Consider the following 25,696-nt stretch of genomic DNA (forward strand, 5'->3'; position numbering starts at 1 on the left):
ATATACGCAGTAAGAGGGCGAGGTATGGCTTGAAGCTTAACAAGCTTTGTGAAAGTGCCACCGGTTATGTGTACACATTCCGCGTGTACGAAGGGAAAGATTCCCAGCTCCAGCCCCCTGAGTGTCCCTCGTACATGGGAATAAGTGGGAAAATTGTTTGGGAGTTGGCATTCCCACTCCTCCAAAAGGGGTACCATATTTATATGGATAATTATTATACGAGTTTGCCCCTTCTCCGCCACCTATATCTCAAACAAACTTTGGCCTGTGGTACAGCTAGAAAAAACCGAAAGGGCTTCCCACAGTGTCTTGTCACCACAAACATTCCAAGGGGGGAATCGACAAGCTTGAGGAACGAAGAAGTGTTGGCTGTGAAGTGGAGGGATAGAAAAGACGTGTACATCATGTCCACCATCCACGATGACACCTCGGTGGAACTTCACAGAAGACGCGGTACCGTTCGCAAGCCTACCTGTATCACTGAGTACAATAAATACATGGGGGGGGTGGATTTAAATGATCAGTTGTTGCAGCCCTATCTTTCAACAAGAAAAACCTTATTCTGGTACAAAAAAGTCGCAATTTACTTTTTTCATTTGGCCCTTTTAAATTCTTTCATAATATACCAAAAATCCACAGAAACACCCACCAGCTTCATAAAGTTTATTGAAGACATTGTCACTGCCCTGATTTATCAGCAAGTATCCCCCCCCCAGAAAGCATTCGCTCCGATTCTGTCAGCAGACTACATGAGCGCCATTTCCCAGACCATATTCCACCAACAGGATCCGGAAGACGACGCCAAAAAAAATGTTGGGTGTGCACCAAAAGAGGAATTAGGAAAGATACGAGCTTCCATTGTACCGACTGTCCCTCCCAACCTGGCCTTTGCATCAGAGAATGCTTCAGGCGATATCACACTCTGGAAAATTATTAGTCCATATTTCTAATACTGCCATTTCCCCGTTTTTAATTTCTGTCCTGAATATTTACCTTCCTCAACCAACCATATTATTGCCTTCCATGTGAACCGACCCTGGCCTGTTTCTCGACTATGCCTCTGCCTACCGTCTGCATTGTTTTTCCGCTATGTTTTTGCCTTTCACGTGAACTGACCCTGGACTGTATCGACTATGCCTCTGCCTACCGTCTATTTCTGCCTTTTACCTGCACTGACCTCGGCCTGTTGACCATGTTTTTGCCTGCCCCTTGGATTGATCTTTCACCCTGCTACACAGGGGTCTCACATATGTGAGGGGCTCCAGAATAGTGTTCGGAGTTCAGAAAACCAGTTTTTGGTTTTCTGTGTTCCCATAACAGGGTCTGGTTGCCCGGAGGCTTCAAAGCGATTTGGGTGGGAGAAGCCTCTACCCCTGTCCCCATTCTTTCCTGACCAATGCCCTAAGCTTGATGGTACTGCCTGCTCCCTGGCCAAATACTCTGGCTGTGCTGACCATACCTCTGCCTGCTGCATGTACTAACTATGGACAGTATTCCTGCCTGCTGCATGGGCAATCCTTTGATCCTTTTGCTGCTGCTGACCACATCCCTGCCTGCTATCTGGACTAATGCTTTGGCTGTGCTGACATCTCTACCTGTACTGACTATTCCTGCCTGCTGCCTGTTTTGCTGTCGCTGTCCACGTTCCTGCCTGCTGCCTGGACCGATGCTCTTCTCTGTGGACCACTGCACTACTAAAACTGCAGGTAATCTTTTCTTTACCCTTTACTCAGCAGAATGTATTTTGGTTTGTAATTGGTATGTACAGTACATGCTATGTGTTAGAAATATGAAGGGCCTTCAACAATGTGATAGGTTGGCAGGAATTTGTGTGTAATGTATGCTCCTAGAACAACTGACAGTGCTACTTGGATGTTGGGCCTCTGTATGTGGCCAGACTATGTAAAAGTCTCACACATGTGGTATCGCCATACTCAGGAGGAGTAGCAGAATGTATTTTGGGGTGTCATTTTTGCTATGTACATGCTATGTGTTGGAAATATCTTATGAATGGACAACTTTGTGTAAAAAAAATGCGTTTTCATTTTTTTTCCACAGTTTCCAAAAACTTCGGGAAAAAAATGAACCATTCAAAAGACTAATTATGCCTCATAGATTATACGTTGGGGTGTTAGCTTTCTAAAATGGGGTCATTTTGTGGGCGTTTCCGTTGTCCTGGTGCTCCAGGGCCTTCAAAATTGTAATAGGTGGTTGAGAAATGAGATGTGTAATTTATGCTCCTAGAATGCCTGGAGCTGCTACTTCAATGTTGGGCCTCTGTATGTGGCCAGGCTGTGTAAAAGTCTCGCACATTTGGTATCACCACACTCAGGAGGAGTAGCAGAATGTATTTTGGGGTGTCATTTTTGCTATGTACATGCTATGTGTTGGAAATATCTTATGAATGGACAACTTTGTGTAAAAAAAATGCGTTTTCATTTTTTTTCCACAGTTTCCAAAAACTTCGGGAAAAAAATGAACCATTCAAAAGACTAATTATGCCTCATAGATTATACGTTGGGGTGTTAGCTTTCCAAAATGGGGTCATTTTGTGGGCGTTTCCATTGTCCTGGTGCTCCAGGGCCTTCAAAATTGTAATAGGTGGTTGAGAAATGAGATGTGTAATTTATGCTCCTAGAATGCCTGAAGCTGCTACTTCAATGTTGGGCCTCTGTATGTGGCCAGGCTGTGTAAAAGTCTCACACATTTGGTATCGCCATACTCAGGAGGAGTAGCAGAATGTATTTTGGGGTGTCATTTTTGCTATGTACATGCTATGTGTTGGAAATATCTTATGAATTGACAACTTTGTGTAAAAAAAAATGCGTTTTCATTTTTTTTCCACAGTTTCCAAAAACTTCGGGAAAAAAATGAACCATTCAAAAGACTAATTATGCCTCATAGATTATACGTTGGGGTGTTAGCTTTCCAAAATGGGGTCATTTTGTGGGCGTTTCCATTGTCCTGGTGCTCCAGGGCCTTCAAAATTGTAATAGGTGGTTGAGAAATGAGATGTGTAATTTATGCTCCTAGAATGCCTGAAGCTGCTACTTCAATGTTGGGCCTCTGTATGTGGCCAGGCTGTGTAAAAGTCTCACACATTTGGTATCGCCATACTCAGGAGGAGTAGCAGAATGTATTTTGGGGTGTCATTTTTGCTATGTACATGCTATGTGTTGTAAATATCTTATGAATTGACAACTTTGTGTAAAAAAAAATGCGTTTTCATTTTTTTTCCACAGTTTCCAAAAAGTTCGGGAAAAAAATGAACCATTCAAAAGACTAATTATGCCTCATAGATTATACGTTGGGGTGTTAGCTTTCCAAAATGGGGTCATTTTGTGGGCGTTTCCATTGTCCTGGTGCTCCAGGGCCTTCAAAAGTGTGATAGGTTGTCATCATATGAGATGTGCAATTTATGCTCGTAAAATGCCTGACGGTGCTAGTTGGATTTTAGACCTCTGTATGTGGCCAGGCTGTGTAAAAGTCTCACACATGTGGTATCACTATACTCAGGAGGAGTAGCAGAATGTATTTTGGGGTGTCATTGCAAGTATGCATGTGCTGTGTGAGAGAAATAACTTGTTATTATGACAATTTTGTGCAAAAAAAAAAAAATAAAAAATAAAAAAAAAAAAAAATTCCAAGAATTGTGGGAAAAAATTACAACTTCAAAAAGCTCACCATGCCTCTTGCTAAATACCTTGGAATGTCTGCTTTCCAAAAAGGGGTAATTTGGGGGGTATTTGTACTTTCCTGGCTTGTTAGGGCCTCAAGAAATGAGATAGGCCTTCAGTACATCAGGTGTGATCAGATGTGATCATTTTTCAATGATTTGCACCATAGCTTGTAGACTCTATAACTTTCACAGAGATCAAATAATATACACTAATTTGGGTTATTTTTACTAAAGATATGTAGCAGTATACATTTTGGCCCAAATTTATGAAGAAAAATTACTTATTTGCAAAATTTTACAATAAAAACTAAAAAAAAGTGTTTTTTTTTCAAAAATGTCTCTCTTTTTTCGCTTATATTGCAAAAAATAAAAAAAACAGCAGTGATTAAATACCACCAAAAGAAAACTATGTTTGTGAGAAAAAAATGATAAAAATTTGGTTTGGGTACAGTGTAGCATGACTGAGTAATTGTCATTCAAAGTGTGAGAGCGCTGAAAGCTAAAATTTGGTCTGGGAAGGAAGGGTGTATAAAAGCCCTGTATTGAAGTGGTTAATAAAGTAAATAAATCTTCACCTTACAAAGAATACAAAATCACATCACTGTGCTAGTTGCCTTTAGTAAATCAACCCCATTGCGTCATAGAGAATGCATGGTTTTTAATTGTGACCTTAAAGAACAACTTCACCATTGGCAAAATTGTCCTTTGATTTATCCCCCCTACTTCCCTGAGTGCAGCCCACTCGTTAACATACTTACCAACAGACCTGATCCACACGGTGATTCATGAGATTTTATTTTCTAGCAGAAAGGGCACATAATTGAACTTCTTTCAATTATTTATTACTTTCTGCGCCCCCCATTGTGGAGATTTGCCTCACCTCCTGCCCATGTGATAGGTGTCAGACAGAACAGGAAGTAAAGCCTAGTACACATGTCCGGCGGCATCAGCCAGTTCAATAGAAATTGACCAGCTTTTGAATGGTCATGAATGAAAAGGGTCTTCTGACCGGCTCCCAATAAGCGATCTTGGACATGCTGAGAGCGCTGACCGGAGGTTTCATTCGATTATAGGCATTTAGTACAGATCTTTAGCCTTCCTCCTTTTACCAACTGGTAAAGTGTCAGTGGCACAGTTCAGAGCCGTAATGAATGTTAAAGGCAACCCTGCAATTTTAAATACTTTGGCCCATACCTGGCTAAACTTTACCTGTCAGATTGTACATGTAAGTACTGCAGAATTCTCCCCACTGCTAACATTAATTCTTTCTACCAGATCAGGCACTACCTACCGCATTCTTAGTAGTAAAGGTGAAATAAAGGTGAGTAAATTGAAAAGGAAATTGTCATAGAGCTTCTCATTGCTAAGGTTCCTGTCTAATGCTGGAAAATGCCAGCTGGCACAGTTTTCGTGATGATACAAAGGTGTGATCCTTGATCTAATCTCACTTCTGGGGTAAGAGAGAATACACCCATAGTTGTAAACTCCAGCTGTGATATCAGCCATTGTGAACTGTTACTGCAAAGTTACTCTCTGGGAGACACACAGATCCCAGAAGACAGCAGAGACCAATCATAACGTGCAGCACTAGTCAAGCATGCACAGTAGGGAACCAAGAGTGAAGCCGAAAGTCTCCATGGCTTAGCTCCCTTAACAGGATAGGTGGCGGCAGCACCCGGGAGTCGACCTGAAGATCGGCTTCAGGTGTCAACATCGCAGGCTCCCTGGACAGGTAAGTATCCTTATATTAAAAGTCAGCAGTGACAGCATTTGCGGCTGCTGACTTTCACTCTTTTTTCTGCCGGCAGAACTCCACTTTAACCAACTGCGAACCACAGGTCTTTAGACCACAGGTATTAGATGCTGCCTCATCTGGCTTTTTTTTTTTTTTTTTTTTTGTACTGCATAGGCAAAGCTCAGAGTCACTTTGAATTGGTTCTTGCATATGCAAGCTTTTATTTAGTGTAAGGCTGGGTTCTCACAGGTCTAGCTGCAGTTTGCAGTCCAGTGTCCTGTGCGTTTGTGTTCACTGTTTCAAGTGCAATTCAGGTGCAAATTTTTTCCCTGAATTCGCACCTGAACCAGACCCAAAAATGCACAGGACCATTTTCAGATATGCACCACAGCTGCCCTAGACATTGGTGAACCCGACTCCATTGAAGCCAGTCACACTCAAGTGTTATACGAATTGGATGTGGTGTAAAACGCATCCAATTTGCATATATGTGAACCCAGCCTAAGGGATTGGACTCTAAGAAACAGGTTCTCATCATGCTACAGTGTGCTATTGTTGTAGACATATTGCAGATGTAACTTCAACCCTGTGACTTTTACTGAGATGAGCACAAGGTCTCTGCAATATGGGTCAATCTGCATTACGTGAGCTAAACTAGCAGTAAAGTCTTAGAGGAAAAACAGAGTAAAGATCTTCCTAAACAAGAGGCAGCAATCATTATACAGCTCCCACCAATCAATAATGCAATCAGTGAAAATAAATAAATGCTGCAAGGTTACCTTGACTTAGATACACCGGGAGACAAACAAATAGGAAACTGAACAATAACAAGGGGAACTGAGTCAGGGGTCAAGGTATTAAATAATCTGAAGCTAACGGAAAATACAACCACACAGATCAATCATAAGTTTAACCTGTAAACTTACTGTGCTACCCTAACGGAAAATGCTATACCACTGGTTGACAAAACATGGGCAACACTTACTTACAAATGGTTAAATACAATAAAGAGACTGCGCTTAGGACATGTATAAAGGTGTGCAGCCCCCCTAAAGAATCTCCACAGGTGTTTCAGAAATAGCTGTATATATATATATATATATATGAAAGTGGGGTAATGGCGCTCCCTCGAGTTTAATCGGGCAGATATGTGGTGTGCTAAACCACCAATAATTAAAAATATATATAAACTCCACATACACCCTCCACGTCCGTGTGTGTGCAAATAAAAAATATATGAAATCTAATAATATTGTAGTAGTGTGATAAGAGGGCTATCCTGTTAAGCCCTATTTAGTGTGAAGTGATAGGTACTTAATTAAATAAACTCAACATATATGTGTGCACATTCCAAGTAATATTCCGAAATAACCATAAGTGCCAATAAACAGGTTAATTGCAGGCTGGTTGAACACCCAATCCCACATTAGGCCTTTACCATAATTAACCCTATGCGTAAAACAAAAACAAAAACAAAAACAAAAGTGCTGGTTACCAACAATAACCTTATATTAATTACTAAGCATATTCATAAATAGTCCAAAATGTGTAAACCAGTCCGTGATTGTGAAATAAAACTCCAGTACAATGTGGAAGCACCCCAGCCAAAAAACTTGGAAACAGACTTAAATTTGTGACTTCAGTGCGTTCAGCGTTCTTGGTGACTTGGTGCTCCCCCTCAAGGGTCCCCACTCACCAGATCCATCCACCCCTTGGGATACGAGCTACCCGGCCAGGTTTTTGTTACATATATGTGAGCGGTTGTGCAAGGCACATTTTTTGCTGCATACTTAGGCTAACGGTGGGCCTATTACTTCATGGTTTTTTGTTTTTATTTGTATGATGCCCAACTCTATAGCCAGTTGATCTGGACTATAGTTTTTTATTCTTAAGATTTAAATAAAGTTTTCTTTTTGGATTAAATCCAATTACTACACCATGGGAGTCCATCTTTCCTCTTTTTTCTGCATGAGTGATTAAAACTTCTCCATCTGCATATGCTGAGGACTTTCCTGGGAAACCTACCTATCGTGGCGGCAGGAGGATCGCAGAGACCACATTCCTTATGCGAGTTACCCCTCTGGGGTGGATGCATCTGGTGAGTGGGGACCCTTGAGGGGGAGCACCAAGTCACCAAGAACGCTGAACGCACTGAAGTCACAAATTTAAGTCTGTTTCCAAGTTTTTTGGCTGGGGTGCTTCCACATTGTACTGGAGTTTTATTTCACAATCACGGACTGGTTTACACATTTTGGACTATTTATGAATATGCTTAGTAATTAATATAAGGTTATTGTTGGTAACCAGCACTTTTGTTTTTGTTTTTGTTTTACGTATAGGGTTAATTATGGTAAAGGCCTAATGTGGGATTGGGTGTTCAACCAGCCTGCAATTAACCTGTTTATTGGCACTTATGGTTATTTCGGAATATTACTTGGAATGTGCACACATATATGTTGAGTTTATTTAATTAAGTACCTACCACTTCACACTAAATAGGGCTTAACAGGATAGCCCTCTTATCACACTACTACAATATTATTAGATTTCATATATTTTTTATTTGCACACACACGGACGTGGAGGGTGTATGTGGAGTTTATATATATTTTTAATTATTGGTGGTTTAGCACACCACATATCTGCCCGATTAAACTCGAGGGAGCGCCATTACCCCACTTTCATATATATATATACAGCTATTTCTGAAACACCTGTGGAGTTTCTTTAGGGGGGCTGCACACCTTTATACATGTCCTAAGCGCAGTCTCTTTATTGTATTTAACTATTTAGTCCACACCCTAGGGTGAGACATTAGACTGCAGCTATGGATATTTTTGGATATATGGGCAACAGGAATATTGACCTAGGAGATATCTTCAGTCAAGATATAGTTAACAAAACACAAGATGTGCATAGTTTGATGAAAAAATTGAGACACACATTGGAAAAACAGCTGAGGGTCTGGTGGGATATAGCGAGTTTGGAAACCTATATCAAAGCCAAAATGACACCTAGGAGACTAAGGTGGGAATTAGACCCTAATGATGGTATCAGTGACCCAGAATTAATGGAGGAGTGGTACTCATTCTTTAATGGCTGCGAGAATGAATTGTTGCATAAAATGATTAAAAGGAGAAGATTTAAACTAAAGGGTGTTGAAGCTAGTATCTCAGAAATTAAAAATCAGTTGCTACCATTTGCCAATCTGACGGAGTATAAAAATAAAGAGAAAGAACTCCAGGAGAGTATCAAAAAATATGACACCCAAATACAGATTAAAAAGCAGAAGAAATTCAAAAGAGATACACTTGACTATCAGAGTATGAGTGTATATAAATGGCAAACAGCCATGATATGGGAATTTATGACAGTCCGGATACCTCTATTGAGATGGAAATGGAGGCACAGATGTATAATACACCCCAACAAACAACTAGAGTAAACAGTGGAATCCCATACAGACAGCAACAAGAGACACCATATAGAAATATAAGAAGAACTGGAAAAAGGAATGAGAACTATCAGGAGCAACCTGGGTATAGAACCCCTTTGACACCTAGATACAACGTACCTATTAGGAATAGGTTCTCACCATTGAGAGATAACAGGCGTGTCCGATATGGGAGTAGTCAAGAAGAACCACCCTACAATTACCATCGGAATGATCCAAGACCTCCAAGGGATTTTCCCAGGCGATGGGCCAGAGACAGGCCACCGAGGAGATGGAAGGCCCGGCCCGCCTACAGGAACACCGGATGGAGAGAAATGAATATCGACAAAAGAGATATTCGAGGAGAACATAGGACACCGGAAGGAGTATACCAACCACATATGGAACAGGGATACCGCAGGGAAGACCAGGACAGGAATCATGTGAGAGAAATGAGATACACACAAAGACCCGAAGAAAGAAGAAGACGACTAGAGGAAGCAGAGGAGGGAGGAAGAAAAAGAAGACGAGAATATTAGGAAAGGGCATTTTCAACTTTAGTGATGTTATATTCACAGAGGAGGAAATGAAAATTTTGGACTTAGGACTCAAATTCGCACCGGAGAAGTCTCTTGACAAGTTCGAAACGTATATTGATTTAAAAAAATTCATGCGGAAACTGAACCTAAAGAAACATTTCTTAACGAATAAAGAATGTAGAGCCAGAAAGGAGTCAGTATATGCACACACTGGACTGAAGAATAACTCTATCTTCAATCCGACAACATCAGGAAACCAGTGTATGGGAGCCTTTCAAAAAATGGTAGAAGACGACCTACGGAAATTGGACAAGCGTAGGAACCATAGGACTAAACACATCTGGAAGACTATAAAAACTTTGGGGGAAAGAAAGGAAGTGGTCATACGACCTGCAGATAAAGGGGGGGAATGGTAATATTGAATAAGAGAGACTACGAGGAAGAAATGGAGAATCTGCTCCGGGTCGAGGATACCTACAAGAAACTCAATAAGAACCCTAAGCGTATTTATGAAAAGAAATTGAAAGCATACGTCAAAAAAGGGAAGGATATTGGTATTCTAAACAGTAAAGAAGCAGAATATCTAGTCTCCAGTTCCACTAAAACCCCGGTCATCTATTACACACCCAGGATCCACAAGAGATTACATAAGCCACCCGGGAGACCTATTATTAGTGGTATCAACTCTGTGTTCTCCAGATTGGGTGAATATTTAGACAAATTTTTAAAACCTCTAGTAAAAATGGGAAAATCTTACCTACGTGACAGTGCCCAACTCTTGGAAGAACTACAATGTATTAACGGGACTAAGGATTGGCTATTAGCCACTATTGATGTAAACTCCTTGTATACAAGTATCGAGCAACAAGATGGACTGTTGGGGGTAGAAAAAGCCCTTCACGAACTAACCCCTCTAAAACAAGAACAGATAGATTTCATACTTGAAGGCTTACAGCTGGCTATGTCATGTAATTACTTCTGGTACAACCAAGAGTACTATGCCCAAACTAAAGGAGTGGCTATGGGGGCGCGATATGCTCCAAGTGTAGCCAATCTCATGATGAACATGTGGGAAGAAGAATACATCTACGGTAAGGAGATCCCCCAGTTGAAGATGTACCGTAGGTATATAGATGACTTGTTTATACTCTGGGAAGGAACGACAGAGACCTTTGAAAAATTCCTGGAAGATCTTAATACCAATAGGTATGGCTTAACCTTCACTGGAAGATGGGACAACCACAAGATTGATTACCTTGACCTTGAAATCTTCAAGATGGATGACCGCCTACATACTAAAACCTTTTTCAAGGGCACGGATAGGAATGGGTATATCCCTATCACTAGTTGTCACCACCCTCGTTGGAAAAGGAATATCCCTAAAGGCCAGCTTATAAGATTAAGAAGAAACTGTGTCACCATTGAAGATTACTCGCAACAAGCAGACATCATGATTGAAAGATTTCAGGAGAAAGGATATAAATTAAACATGTTACGCAAGCTGAAGAATGACATAGCAAATATGGACCGAGGAAGTCTGTTCAATAAGTCTAAGAAAAGGAAAAACAACACTAATTTGGTGTTCGTCACAGGTTTCAATGCTCAATATAAGGAGTTTGAACACATTTTAACTAAGTACTGGCCAATCCTAAAAGAGGACAGGGTCCTAGCTAATATATTACCTAGTAAACCTAAGGTGGTGTACAGAAGGGCTCCTACGCTCAGAGATTACCTAGTACATAATGTGATCAACCCCCCAAAACATACTCAAATATTTCCAGAAATGAAAGGCTTTTACAAATGCCAAAAATGCCTACCATGTAGGGTCAGCAAAAAGCAACCTCGTAAAAGGGATACCTTTAGATCCAAGATGGATCATAAAGAATACCGTATTAGAAAACTGATTACCTGCCAGAGCACTCACGTGACATATGTCATTGAGTGCCCATGGCAGTTGCAATATGTGGGCAGAACCACTAGGCCCCTGTATGTGCGTATACGGGAACATATTAAAAACATCAGGAAAGGGTTCCCAAAACATCATCTTTCCCGCCATTTCGATGCTTTTCACAATCGGGACCCTACTGGGTTGGTTTTTCTACGGGATCGACTGTGTCAAGGACCACTGGCGAGGGGGCAACAAAACCACACTGGTTTCACAAAATGAAACCAGTTGGATATATAGGTTGGGGTCTCTAGCTCCGAAGTGCCTCAACCTAGATATAGACTTAAACTGTTTCATAGCCAACCCGTAGGGGAACTTGGTTAGGGACCCCTCCCTATTATTCTGGTCATTTCATAATCAATATATCACTAACAAGTATAAGAGTTACATCCTTGGGATATTGTGGGTAGGCGACTAGGCACCTACTAGTGGGTGGGGTCGTACAACCCAGATGTAACCTGATTGACCCCCCTTTTTTATATAAGCCCCTTATGGGGCAAGGGGGATGGTACCATTCAAAATGTTACACCTATTTGTGGTTACATTTATTGCTGGTGATGAGCACAGGGGTCCTCTTATGGGATGCACTTTATGGTGTATCCTTTAGATCCTGTGTCCACACTGGTAATAATGAACACTTAGTGGCTATGTAATATATCCCCGTAGTACGAACTATACCCTCCAGTAGCTGTTTGTATCTAGGAAATCAGCCATAAATATACGGACACTGCACACCGATCATCGTGACTATCTTTGCGTACACTCCTGGGGAGAATGGGTGTGTATTCGGTACGTAACCCTTCCTACAAGCTAACCATGATAGGTGCCTCTGGTTATGAGGGGTGTTTCCGGAATGGCTGCTTCCCAATTTAATGACGTGGTGCGTGGCGTGCGGGTACCGTCGCTGAGGACGTCTATGACAAAACGCGTACGACGGCGCCACGCACGCTACGTCATTTCCGCTTACTAGGCCGGTGGAGCGCAGGTGGAACGCATATGCTCTTCCTACTTCCACCTTGGGATACGAGCTACCCGGCCAGGTTTTTGTTACATATATGTGAGCGGTTGTACAAGGCACATTTTTTGCTGCATACTTAGGCTAACGGTGGGCCTATTACTTCATGGTTTTTTGTTTTTATTTGTATGATGCCCAACTCTATAGCCAGTTGATCTGGACTATAGTTTTTTATTCTTAAGATTTAAATAAAGTTTTCTTTTTGGATTAAATCCAATTACTACACCATGGGAGTCCATCTTTCCTCTTTTTTCTGCATGAGTGATTAAAACTTCTCCATCTGCATATGCTGAGGACTTTCCTGGGAAACCTACCTATCGTGGCGGCAGGAGGATCGCAGAGACCACATTCCTTATGCGAGTTACCCCTCTGGGGTGGATGGATCTGGTGAGTGGGGACCCTTGAGGGGGAGCACCAAGTCACCAAGAACGCTGAACGCACTGAAGTCACAAATTTAAGTCTGTTACCAAGTTTTTTGGCTGGGGTGCTTCCACATTGTACTGGAGTTTTATTTCACAATCACGGACTGGTTTACACATTTTGGACTATTTATGAATATGCTTAGTAATTAATATAAGGTTATTGTTGGTAACCAGCACTTTTGTTTTTGTTTTTGTTTTACGCATAGGGTTAATTATGGTAAAGGCCTAATGTGGGATTGGGTGTTCAACCAGCCTGCAATTAACCTGTTTATTGGCACTTATGGTTATTTCGGAATATTACTTGGAATGTGCACACATATATGTTGAGTTTATTTAATTAAGTACCTACCACTTCACACTAAATAGGGCTTAACAGGATAGCCCTCTTATCACACTACTACAATATTATTAGATTTCATATATTTTTTATTTGCACACACACGGACGTGGAGGGTGTATGTGGAGTTTATATATATTTTTAATTATTGGTGGTTTAGCACACCACATATCTGCCCGATTAAACTCGAGGGAGCGCCATTACCCCACTTTCATATATATATATACTTACTTACAAATGGGTCCAAGCATAGGCAAACATGTACTCAAGTAAACAGAGAATTCATTGTGTTCACTGAAATAACATACTGTACCATAATATATGTAATCAAATAGCAAACAAAATAATAAATACAATAAAGTCACTAATACAAACTTTCCTAAATGCTGCTTAAACAAGTCAATTTTTTTGCTAATAAAAATTTAATTTTTTTTCATTAGTCAACCCAACTTATTCTAGAGGTCAGGCATCTCCAAATTTTCTAAACAAAGGGCCAGTTTATTGTCCTTCAGGCTTTAGGGGGGGCCAGACTATGACCAGTGGGAGTGGAAATTTTCCTGGCAACATCGTCACATTTGGTATTAGGGAGAGGAATAGTGCCCCATCATTGGTATCATTTGGAGGAATAGTGCCCTATTATGGGTGTCAGTGAGAGAAATGGTACCTCATTGTTAGTGTCAGTTGACAGAATAGTGTTTGGAGACCACTGCTATGGGTTAATATAGCTGTTTATAATTTGTTAGTGAACAAGAAGAAGCAGATGTCTCTAAAAGCATATCTAAACTTAGGAAAAAATGTTGCATATTACAGCTTACCAATCTTCAAATGTGGTGGCTGCATTTGTTTTTATTTTGAAAAATCATAGTAAAAATCCAGAATGCTTGTAACTTTGTGGGCATTAAACAGTAGACTTGTAACTTGATGTGTACTTATGAAATGTCACATAAATGTAATAGCTGTCACTATTTCTCTTCTGTAAACCATAGAAGCTCTCTTCCTCCACCAAGTTACAGAGAAGAGGAGAGGATTATGTGGTCTGTAGTCCTAATACGCTTCCTGTACTTTGGTGACAGTGCTGCTCCTCTATAGATACAGGCATAATCACCAGGTGAAAATAATGGAGAAAAAAGTGTGGAAACCCAGTCATGAAATTTGAATTAAAGTGGTATTTCGCCCCCCAAAAAAAGAAAAGCCAGCAGCTACACATACTGCAGCTGCTGGCTTTTAATAATAGGATACTTACCTGTCCTGGATCCAGTGATGTCAGCACCGCAGCTGATGTTACCATCAGCTGTCGTGTGCTGCTGCTGCCATTGTGGGTAAGGGAACCCAGCAGTGTAAACTTATGGCTTCAGGCTGGGAACCCTACTGCCCATGCGCAAGGCCCCTCTCCTCTCTCCTACTGGCCCAGCGACAGGGAGAGGAGGAGGGAGGAGGAGGGAGCCCCGTGGCGATGTCACGGGCCGCGGCCCGGACTCCCGGAAGTGGGAACAGGATACCTGTATCCTGTCCCCCCCCCCCCCCTAAAAGGTGCCAATTGTGGCACCGGAGGGGGGAGAGGAGACAAATGAATGAAAGTTCTATTTTTGGGTGGAACTCCGCTTTAAGCACATATATTTGTACAGTTTACTTGTCTCTCTCCAAAGCTCTAAATGTCGTTTCTCTCTGGTGCTTCGTTCCTCTGTTATCAGCATGAGTCATTTCTGACAAGTTTTTCCGGCACATGAGATCACATGAGCTAAAATTTGTGTCGGGGAGGGACAACTCTGCATGTTCCTTCATTTTTCTGCATATGTGGAGGGTGGGTGTCCCTTTCCTCCAATCAGCTCTCACACAGTGCATAAGAGCTGTAACCGCAGTTCTCCATCACCTCCTCTGTACTCCTCACAGATGCATAAGGATTTTATCACAAATTTACACTTTTGAAGGGTTGTAGACAAGAGAAGACTGCAGATAAACAAGTAAAACCTATGTAGGAGGATCTGCTGTGTATCATCTGAGGCTATTCACTTCACTGGGTATATGTGAGGGTTTACAACCACTTACATTTTTTGACCTTGGGTTAAGATACACTTAAAGGGGTTGTTAAGCCACTCAATGACATTGCTACAATCCCCTCTGCTATATTAAATAATATTCCCAGTGTATGTGTTTGTTTTTAAATGCCGCTGTGTACTTCATTTCCTAGCGCTGACCGGTGCTCACATGACCGGACGCCTCTCTCCTCTCTCGATCTGACAGAAAAGTAGGCGGGGCCAAGAAACTCCTGCTGACATTAGCCAGAAGGAGGAGAGGAGGAGAGAAGTGGCTGGTCACATGAGTGCCATTCGGCACTATGAAATGAAGTACACAGCAGAATTAATTAAAAAAACGCATGCACTGGGGACATTATTTAATATAACAAAGGGGATTGTATGTTTATAGTGTAGTTATGATTTTTTTTTTTAAACAATCTTTTTATTAATTTTATAAAGACAGATACATACATAACAGAAACGAAAACCATTCCTCAGTTGGGCCACATACCCAACCGAGAATGGCCACGCAGGGCCGATTAAACAAAACTAAACATAGTTCAAGTAACCCCCCCTACTCCGACCAATAGCTACAGAGCGGATTTACCGTAGTGTGCACCATCAAACCTCATATGATCTTAAATATGTCCTCTAAAAGCCATGTTTGCTCATTCCTCAATGTTCAAGTTTTAATTATATAGATAATATACACATTATATATTATATATTACAGTATATTATACCTCAAGCAATCCCCATAGTTTTAATTCTCAGTCCTTATCTACCTAACCCACTGTTGCCGAGGAGTCCAGCCATGCCTGCCAAACTTTAGTAAATTTCTTAGGACAACCTCTAGCCCTATATGTGGCTCTATATAGGGGTACCACTGAATTAATCAGACCTTTCCAAAATGACAGTGTTGGTGCCGTAGAGTTTTTCCATTTTAAAAGAATGGCTTTCTTGCCATAGAATAACCCTATATTCAGTAAGGTGCGGTGAGCTAGTGACGGTACCACTTTCTCCACCAGTCCAATAAGACAGACTCTAGGAGTCACAGGAACCTGGATGCTCACTACCTCTGTCAAGCAACCTGCAACCTCAGTCCAAAAATTTTGTATCTGTGGGCATGTCCAAAAAATATGTTCTGCATCCGCTGGTGAGTGAGTGCATCTCCAGCAATGACTACTGGCAGATGGATATATACGGGCTAACCTTGCTGGGGTAAAGTAAATGCAATGTAAAAATTTGAATTGGATTAGGCGATCTCTGGCTGAAACCAAGTATTTGAAAGGATGATCCCACATATCCTCCCAATCCTCCCCCTGTATGTCGGGAATTTCCCTCTCCCACCGTTCTTTACATTTGGTTATTCCCTGTGGAGTCTTGGCAAATAACAACCTGTATATTGTTGATAATGTTTTTTTAAGGTCCTCATTTTTCAGAGTTGTTTCCAGTTTAGAGGGAAGGATCTCTACTCTCCGATCACCAAACTGCGCCTGGAAAGCATGACGCAGCTGCAGGAATCTAAAGAAGGTGGCATTTGGAAGATCATGTCTCGCCTTCAGCTGATCAATCGTGACAAGATCCCCTTCTCTGGTGACATCTTCTAATACCTTTACTCCCTTACTTGCCCATAGCACCAGATCTGGAAGGGAGCTGAAATGTGGCAGATTCGGGTTCATCCATAATGGGGCTGAAGGCGTGACACCTATATAACTGGGGGATGCTAAACTGGTGGAGACTTCCCACGCTTTAATGGTAGCTCCCATTAAAATAGTGATAGGTAGGCTTGTTTTTGGGCCCCTGTAGAGGGCCAATCTTAGGCTCTCATATGACCCCAAAAGGGCTGCCTCCAACACTGTAGCAGAATCCCCATCATTTCCCCATCTCATAGCAAATACTATCTGTCCAGCCAAGTAATACTTTTTCCAGTCTGGAAGCGCTAAACCCCCCTGCCCCCAGGGTTCTTGTAAAATTGAAATACTTATACGGGGTCATTGCGGGGGGCCATATAAATGATCCTATGATTCCGTTTAATATGTCATAATATGTTTTAGGAATCCAAACAGGAGAGTGACGCAGAAAGTAGAGAATTACAGATAAGAATTTCATTTTAATTAGGCTAACTCTACCCAATAGAGACAAAGGCAGCCTCCTCCAGATCTGGGTTTTGTGTTTCAGTCTAGTCACCAGTGGGAGAAGGTTTAAGGTCATGTAGTCATGAATATTGGCAGTTATTTTTACACCTAGGTAAGTAAATGAGTAGACCCATTGAAGTGGCAGAGTATCATCTCTCTGAGCCTGTGCCCCGGGACCTACTGGGAGGATAGACGACTTGCTCCAGATCACCCGTAAGCCGGAAAAAGAGGCAAACTTATCCAGAATCTCAAGGGCAGCTTTAAGAGACAGTCCGGGGTCTCTAAGGAAAAGGAGCAAGTCGTCTGCGTAAAGTGCTACACATTCTTTAATTGTCCCTACTCGTATTCCTCCCACCTCCTCAGACTGTCGTAATGCCCTAGCCATGGGCTCCATCATCAGTGCAAAGAGAAAAGGGGACAATGGATACCCTTGTCTGGTACCTCTACTTATTTTGAAAAAATCTGATACTACCAACCCTAAGCAGATAGCCGTCCGGGGATCGCTATACAGCATTGTGATCCAACGACGGAATCTAGGACCAAAACCCATCGCCTCTAAAACCTTTTGCATATATTGCCAATCTACGGAGTCAAATGCTTTTTCAATATTGATGGATACAATCACCTTGGCCGGGGAATCAGGGGTGTCTAATTGAAGGTGCGTAAATAATCTCCTTAAATTTGTGTCTGTTGACATTCCAGGCATGAAACCAGTCTGGTCAATGTCTACCACCGTTGAGATAACCTTAGCCACTCTCGAAGCCAGTACCTTAGTAAGGATCTTTAGATCCATATTAAGTAATGCAATAGGGCGATAAGAGGAACATTCCATGGGGTCCTTGTCCAGCTTCAGGAGGAGCACCATATAGGCTTCCATCATTGACGCCGGTAAGGCTCCTTGTTCCCAGCAATGCGTGAAAAGTTTATTTAGTCTAGGGGCCAATTGAGACCTGAAAGCCCTGTAAAAATCTGCAGGGAACCCGTCAGGGCCTGGTGCCTTCTGCGGAGGAAAAGCAAGCATGGCTGACTCTATTTCTGATGTAGAAATAACATCTTCCAGGGAGGTGGCATCTGTATCAGACAATTTTGGTATGGAGAGATTGTGTAATAACTCATCTAAGTCTTGAGGATCATACGGAGGGATAGGAGAGTATAAAGATGAGTAATATCTAGTAAATTCCTGCAAAATTTCTACTGGATTAGTTATTAAGGACCCAACTTCATTTCTCACTATAGGGATACTAACTGGCGTCTTTTGGTCAGCAGTCAAATTAGCTAATAATTTCCCGTTCTTGTCCCCCTCTGCGAAAATAGTCTCAGTCCTCTGCCTAACTTCAGTGTGAGCTAGGTTCGTAAAATGAAAGGCTACTAAATGTCTAGTTTCCAATAAGGAGATATAATTAGTCTCAGTGGGAGAATCAGCATGAGTTTTTGCATCATCTCTTTCTTTAGCTAGAAGTAGCTCACCCTCTTGACTCCTATCTTTCTTTACTGATTTTATAGCAGATATGCACTCGCCTCTCACCACTGCTTTAAAGGCATCCCACTCAAGGGGGGATCAGTTGAACCCTCATTTGTCTTCCAATATGAGTCTATGGGTTTGCTAACGTGAGAGACCACTTGGTCCTCCAACAGCCAATCTGGAGACAATTTCCATCCTCCTCTTTTTCCCCCTAAGGGAAAGTCAAGGGTGACCTCAAGTGGGTTATGATCCGAAACCCCTCCTGACAGATATGTGGACTCGTATACATTTTAGGAGAGAGGAGTTTCCGAACGCCAAATCAATTCTAGCAGCTGATTTGTGTGTGGAGGATAAATGAGAATATGAAGTGGCGCCCGGATGTTTCCATCTCCAAATTTCAGTTACATCCTCCATGTTGACCCAGGAGCAGAGGTCCGCAGATGCTGGTCTGGCAACATTTGAGAAGTCTAGTGCCAGGTCTAAAATAGCATTAAAGTCACCCATCATGAGCATTGGGAGATGCGTATATGGAGCCAGTTTCACCATTAAATCATACAATAGAGAGACCTGAAAGGGAGGAGGCAAGTAGACACTTACTAACAGGATTTTTGTATTAAACATTTCTAGTAGTACTACCACATATCGTCCTCCTGGGTCAGTGAACACCTGATGGATTGTACATGCAATTGCTTTGCTTATGAGAATAGAAACCCCGCGGGCATAGGTAGAATAAGTGGAATGGATTGTCTTTTGTACCCAATGTTTACGCAAAGATAATATTTTGCTGCCTTCCAGGTGGGTCTCTTGAAGAAGGACGATATGCGGCTTATCCTGCTTGAGGTATTGAAAAACTTTAGCTCTCTTAAATTTATTATTTAAGCCCCGGATATTCCAGGACAGAACCTTAATTCTATTATCCATTATTCAGGTTAGAATAATTTCTCAATCCTAATATGCAAGATAGACAAGAGGAAGTAGGCCCAACTGTATCACAAGAGGACATACACATTTTACTTAATACACATGCACAACTAATATATGTCGCATAGCATTGGTCAAACAATCCCTCCCCTGCTGTTATACCAGAAACTGCAAAACTATTTGAAAAAAAAACAAGAAAAAAATACAAAAATCTAAAAAATTAAAAACAAAATGAAAAAGAAAAAGAAAAAAACAAATTGTCCGGTATGCAGCTTGATCCCTATAACCAACAAACCTGTGGAAGTTCAATCTAGTGAAACGATAGTTCGGCATTGTATAATGGAATAAGTTCTGTGTTTCCTCTGAAGTTTCCACCTGTAGTCCAAGTAGGGACAACTTGCAGCCGACCGATTCTTAGATTCCGGAAGCATTAAGCCTGCTTGATGGAAAGGAATGAAATGAAAGGAGGTTGCCAAAGGATAAAATATCCACATTTCAAGCATGACTCCAAAAACAAAATGGTTCCTCAACGCATACGTGTTCCCAGCCATAAAGGAAAACTGTAGTCTCCTGGGATTATAAGGAATCCATCCTCTCCTGGCAATAGTCTCAAAAGGATAGAAAGGACAATAAAAAAAAAAATTAAAGTGTATCTGAGATGCAGAAAGAAACCATGAACTTTTTAACGGCCTTTAAATAAAAGAAAAATATAGTAGCTCAGTGTGAATCTGCCATCATGGGTTCTGATCCAACCAATCACATGCATCTTGCGGCGTTTCAAAAAATGTAACTGTGCCCTTATATTGCACACGGAGTCAACATGCTGTATTTCAGCTCCTTCTCGCGTAATCTCCTCTTAACGTGAATGAGCGATGCCTACGTTGTGTTTCTGCTGAGAAATCTGGGAAAAGCATAATGCAAGCATTTTCATATTTCAACTCTTTATGTTTCCTCGCTTCAGCCAGCAGCAGGTCTCTGTCCTTGTAGTTGAGAAATTGGACTAGAAACGGCCGTGGCAGGGCTCCAGATGGTCTGGCACCTGTGGGAACTCTGTGTGCCCTCTCTGCTACATAGGTGGGGGGAGATCACCCAGCGACAAAAGTGATTTAAAAAACTGCTCTGCAAAAGTGGATGGGTTAGACCCCTCTGCCCCCTCAGGTAGCCCCACCACTCTTACATTATTTCTCCGTTGGTGGTCCTCGGCGTCATCCGCTCTATATTGAAGCGAACGAACCATGTCCTTTAGTTCAGCTATTTGTGAGCCCTGGGTGTGAGAAGAATCTTCCACCTCCGAGATACGATCTTCCGCAACAGTTAATCTGCCTCCGATCTTGTCTAGATCGTGGCGGATGAGATTACATTCAGACGCTAGGCAGTCTATGGGACCCATTAGCTCTGTCTTTGAAGCTGCAATCGCTTCCAGAATGGGGCCTGTTATGGCGTCCGTGTCTACCTCTTTATCATGAGGTACACTGAGAGGGCTTTCCGGTGCCTGAGGAGTTGAACTTGCCTGCTGCTCCATCTTCACTGTCAGTGTTCTGGCTCGCTGTGAAGCAGAGCTGACATGGGAGGAGCTAGCCAGCATGCTGTCTACGAGCGGAGCTGCCTCTGACTCGATGTCTGCTGAATATGCTGTTTGCCTTGCTTTTTTGTTGCTGTAGAAGGCATCGTTATGATCACCGTCGGTTCTGCAACCTCATGAGCACACTGCTGGCAAGCTGTGGTCGGTCAATCGGCTGCAAACAGGATAATATTGCGGAGGAAAACCGGAGCTCTCAGAGAACACTTCCTGCCGTGATCACATCCGATCACGCCCATCATAGTGTAGTTATGATAGCAGCAGGAGGGGGGGACTCAGGAGTGGACGGAGCTGACAGGTAAGGAGGGGAGGGGGGAGTGGATGGGGAGAGCAGAGAGCGGATGATGGAGGCACTTAAAAACTGACCACGGTGTCAGGGCTCAGCAGCCATGAGAAACCATGGTCAGTTTACCGGGGGAGGGCATAGCCAGGCAGGATCAGCCAGGTTTTTTAGGGTATACAGGGGGCCAAATTACACAGCACAAGCACTGTGCTGTATAACATTCTTTAACCTCCCTGGCGGTATGATTATTTCAGATTTTTGCGTCTCAAAGCGGTACGATTATTTTGCATAGTAATTTGGCGTTTTATATTTTAAGACTGTAATTCTTAGCAATAACACACTTAGATCTGTCCACCAAGAGTCTAGTAGATATCCCGGGTATGATGAAGTTTGAAACACAAAATCATAAATTATAATATAATAAATAAATATAAATAATTAAAAAAAAAATAATATAATAATAATAAAATAAATTTCCCCACGATTCACTATCGCTCAATTCTGCAAGTGTTCTAATTCACTATCGCTGTTTTCTAGCTGGTCTAAAGCCACTTTTGATGTAAAGGGACACTTTTTGGTTGCTATGGACAATCTCAAGTTTGCAGGCAGAAAGAACAGTATATATAATATAAAACTGCATGCAGGGCATGGGCCAAAGCATAGGGGACAAAAGGGAATTGTTTTCATACAGTACTGTAATCTGTAAGATTACAGTACTGTATGTGTTATGATTTTTACATTTTTTTGAATTTTCCGCCAGGCTCCACCCCCCGTGTGCTGCGACGCTCGAAGGGAATGGAGCCCGGCACAGAGAAGCTTCGGGTGGAGGACAGAGCCCGCAGACACCATTGGGGGACATCGCAGGATCCTGGGGACAAGGTAAGTAACCTGGACCAGGATTCTGAGTTGTAATCCCGAGTGTGGCTTGGGGTTACCGCTAATGGTGCTGAAATTTAACCCCGAACCACACTCGGGAATACTGTCAGGAAGGTTAAGGGAACAGGAACAATTTTTTTTTTTTTTTAGGGTTACAAACACTTTAAGAACAATGACACATGCATTCGTAGGAATACTAAAAGTTCTTGAAAGATCTCTGACAAACAGCCAAAATTAAAAAAAATAATAATAACCAAAATCCTTACAATTGTTTGCGTACTGCCCTCCAGTTCATGGACTGGGTCTCTGGGCTTTGGAAGTCTTTCTCTGGCAATGGACATTTACTGTACATTGATGCGTTTCCCCACGCAGCTAACAGCTACATCATATCTAGTGATATACGCCCACATCCTAATGTTTTCAACTAGAGGTGTGGATGGTGCAGATCTCCATTAAACAAAGAGGCCATGTAATTTAAAACCAGTAAAAAAATAGGAACACTGCAATCCTCTGTAGAAAAACAATTTATGAAGTCAGCTTGCCACTAACAGTTAGGCACATGTTGAATATTTTAAAAAAGTAGAACATGTCTTTGGTCACTCCTCCTTCTCAGTTTTATCACTAATTTACACATGACTTATATTCACTGTGAAAGATAAATCCTAGTTATTCATATATTTTTGTTTCTTCTTTTAACAAGATAATGGTATTGCTAGCAATAGTGGTTAGTCACTCCACTATTTATATATGACTTAAGTACATTTTAAAACTGCTTCTCGTCCAGCCCATTGTAATATGAGGTCCGAGCCCTGTTATCCTGGGAGGATAATAACAATAGTAAACAATGAATGAATCTTTTTCATTAAAAAAAAAAAAAAAAATCACAGTTATAAACAATCATAGTGTGTAAAAAAAAAACCCTGATCATATCCCCAGAGCAGTATAGTGTCACTGTGGTAACATTGTATTTCACTGGTCACTGTATGTAAAAAAAAATGTAATAACAAAGAAAAATATTTTAAAAATGGAAAAATTCCTCTTTTGTTTTTTTTTTACATACTGTCACTAGTCAATGTCCCAGATCATTGCCAAACCAGTTATATGATGATTCTGTACTGCACTGGTGACAATATGTGAAAACATTTTTAAAAATTGTGAAAAAAAAATGTATTTTTAAATTTCTTCATCTTCCAAAACATTGTTACAAAAAATTACAACTTCAAAAACCTTGCCATGCCTCTTACTAAATACCCTGGACTGTCTACGTTCCAAAAAAAAGGTAATTTGGGGGCTATTTGTACTGTCTTGGCATTTTCAGGTCTCAAGAAATGAGACATCAGGATTGATCTATTTTCTATATATATAGATATATGTATATCTATATCTATCTATATAGATATAGATATATATATATATATCTCTATATGTAGAGAGAGATATATATATCTATTTCTATATAGATAGATATATCTATCTATATAGATATAGACATATATATCTATTTATATCATAGTTTGCAGACAGATTATTTACAGATTCTATTAAGGTTGTAATTTCTCCTGGTCGCGGTATAGCTAGTTGTAGCTTGTCACACTTATACCTGTTCTATAAAGTTGAGAAAATTTTAACATTCCTCTAAGTAGGTTCCTCAACTACTTGTCAAAGTCTTTCAGAACAAATACAGCTGAATGTGACAGCTGCTAACACTTTTTTTAGATCTATGCATAGTTTTAAAAAATCTTTAGACTTATACACCAGGGCTTTTTTTTACATGCACTTTACCACTTGGTCTGCCAAAAGTTTAAAATCTTACAATTTTAAGAGCGCCTCCTTAGTAACCATTAAAACCCAATGTGGAAACTTCTTAATTAAAAGCAAATACATCATTAGTACTCAAGTTACATTAACCTAAGAAGAGTAATGATGTGAGATGACATGAGAAAATCATTTTAAACTGTAGATTTTTTTTTTAAAGAAATACAATTTACCTTCCACTGACAAAGAAGCAGGTGACAAGGAAAATAAGAAGAATAATTCCACCAGCTACAGAAATGGCTAAAATAGTGATCTGATTGGGATCAGTAATGGCAATCATATCTGGAAAACAGAAATAGACACCAACCAATAAAAAAACACAAATTCTGAGGACTGCAGTATTAAGAGATATAAGTAATTTCAGAAGAAGAGGAAAACATTTTTTAACAGTACACCAGTAAACAGTGACAAGCAGATGTTTTCAGTAAAAATGATTTTGCACACAATTAATGATTTCACTGTCTGGAAAAATGTAGCTAAAGTAAAAACTTTCAATATCACCTATTAAGCTGCTTAGGGAAAAAATGCTTTAAAAAAATGGAAAGTGAACATACTTTTTAGTCATTTCTTGTGTTATATGACTGCAGATGTGGCTGTCAATGATGATTGTGCCTCCATAATAAAGGTGCTCACTATGTTTAAGTTACAGTGACCCTATTTTTGTGTCTAGAGCCACCTCCGGTATGTATGTTCACTTTTCAAGTGAAAGTTTGGTAACTCACTTTAAACACCTAATCATGTGCAAGGGAAATTGAAAAAAACAAGACTTTCCTTAGCACGTGATTAAGTATTCAAATTTGGCAGAGGTTTGCCTTATTTACTAATATTAAGTTTGCAAAAGTAAAGTGAACATTCTGTATTCATAAATCAACCCCCTTGTTTTTCATGTTGTCAGTCAACTTGTTGCATAAAAGGCAACAGCAAAAAAGCCCCTTTTGTTTTACTACACGAAAGGGGCTCTATTCATGGAAAATCCATTTAAATATATACTTAACTTATAAAAATCTCACCACAATAACTAATGAAAATGAACCCCATAAAACCTTGTATATAAAAAAATAATTTTATTATAAAAAAAATATATAGAAGAGAGAAAAAAAAATTAAAAAAAATAAATTTTGAAGCGGCTGTGCTCTACAGCCACATTTATTAACATTGTTGGGCATTTATGTTTAAAGCATTGCGACTGATTCACTTTGAGAATGCTCACACAATAAATTGTGTGAAGATTTGCTTCAATTATCCAATCATGCCAGAAGAAAATTCCTGTTTATTAATTCCATCTCTACATGATTATATAATTGAAAGAATTTTCAACATTCTAAAATCCTTTAGTAAATTAACCTCATTGTTATTCATTTATTATTATGAATATTATATGTTCAACAGTTGCACAGTATTGCATTTTTCTGGACAACTCCCATGCAGAGTCGTTTATTATTTCAGTATTCAGCATACTGTCTGATAGTGTGAACTTAGAACGGTACCACAAACACTTGCAA

At 40.7% G+C, this 25,696-nt stretch overlaps 1 protein-coding gene across 1 annotated transcript in view; it reads right to left on the reverse strand.

Annotated features, from left to right (window-relative positions):
• LOC141141191 (ephrin type-A receptor 3-like) overlaps positions 1-25,696 on the reverse strand; it is a 348,950-nt gene that overhangs the window by 159,576 nt on the left and 163,678 nt on the right. The window contains 1 exon segment of the mRNA XM_073628888.1: positions 24,368-24,476. Coding sequence (XP_073484989.1) covers positions 24,368-24,476 — 109 coding nt within the window.

Source organism: Aquarana catesbeiana, linkage group LG04 (assembly GCF_042186555.1).
Source record: "Aquarana catesbeiana isolate 2022-GZ linkage group LG04, ASM4218655v1, whole genome shotgun sequence".
Taxonomy (NCBI): domain Eukaryota; kingdom Metazoa; phylum Chordata; class Amphibia; order Anura; family Ranidae; genus Aquarana; species Aquarana catesbeiana.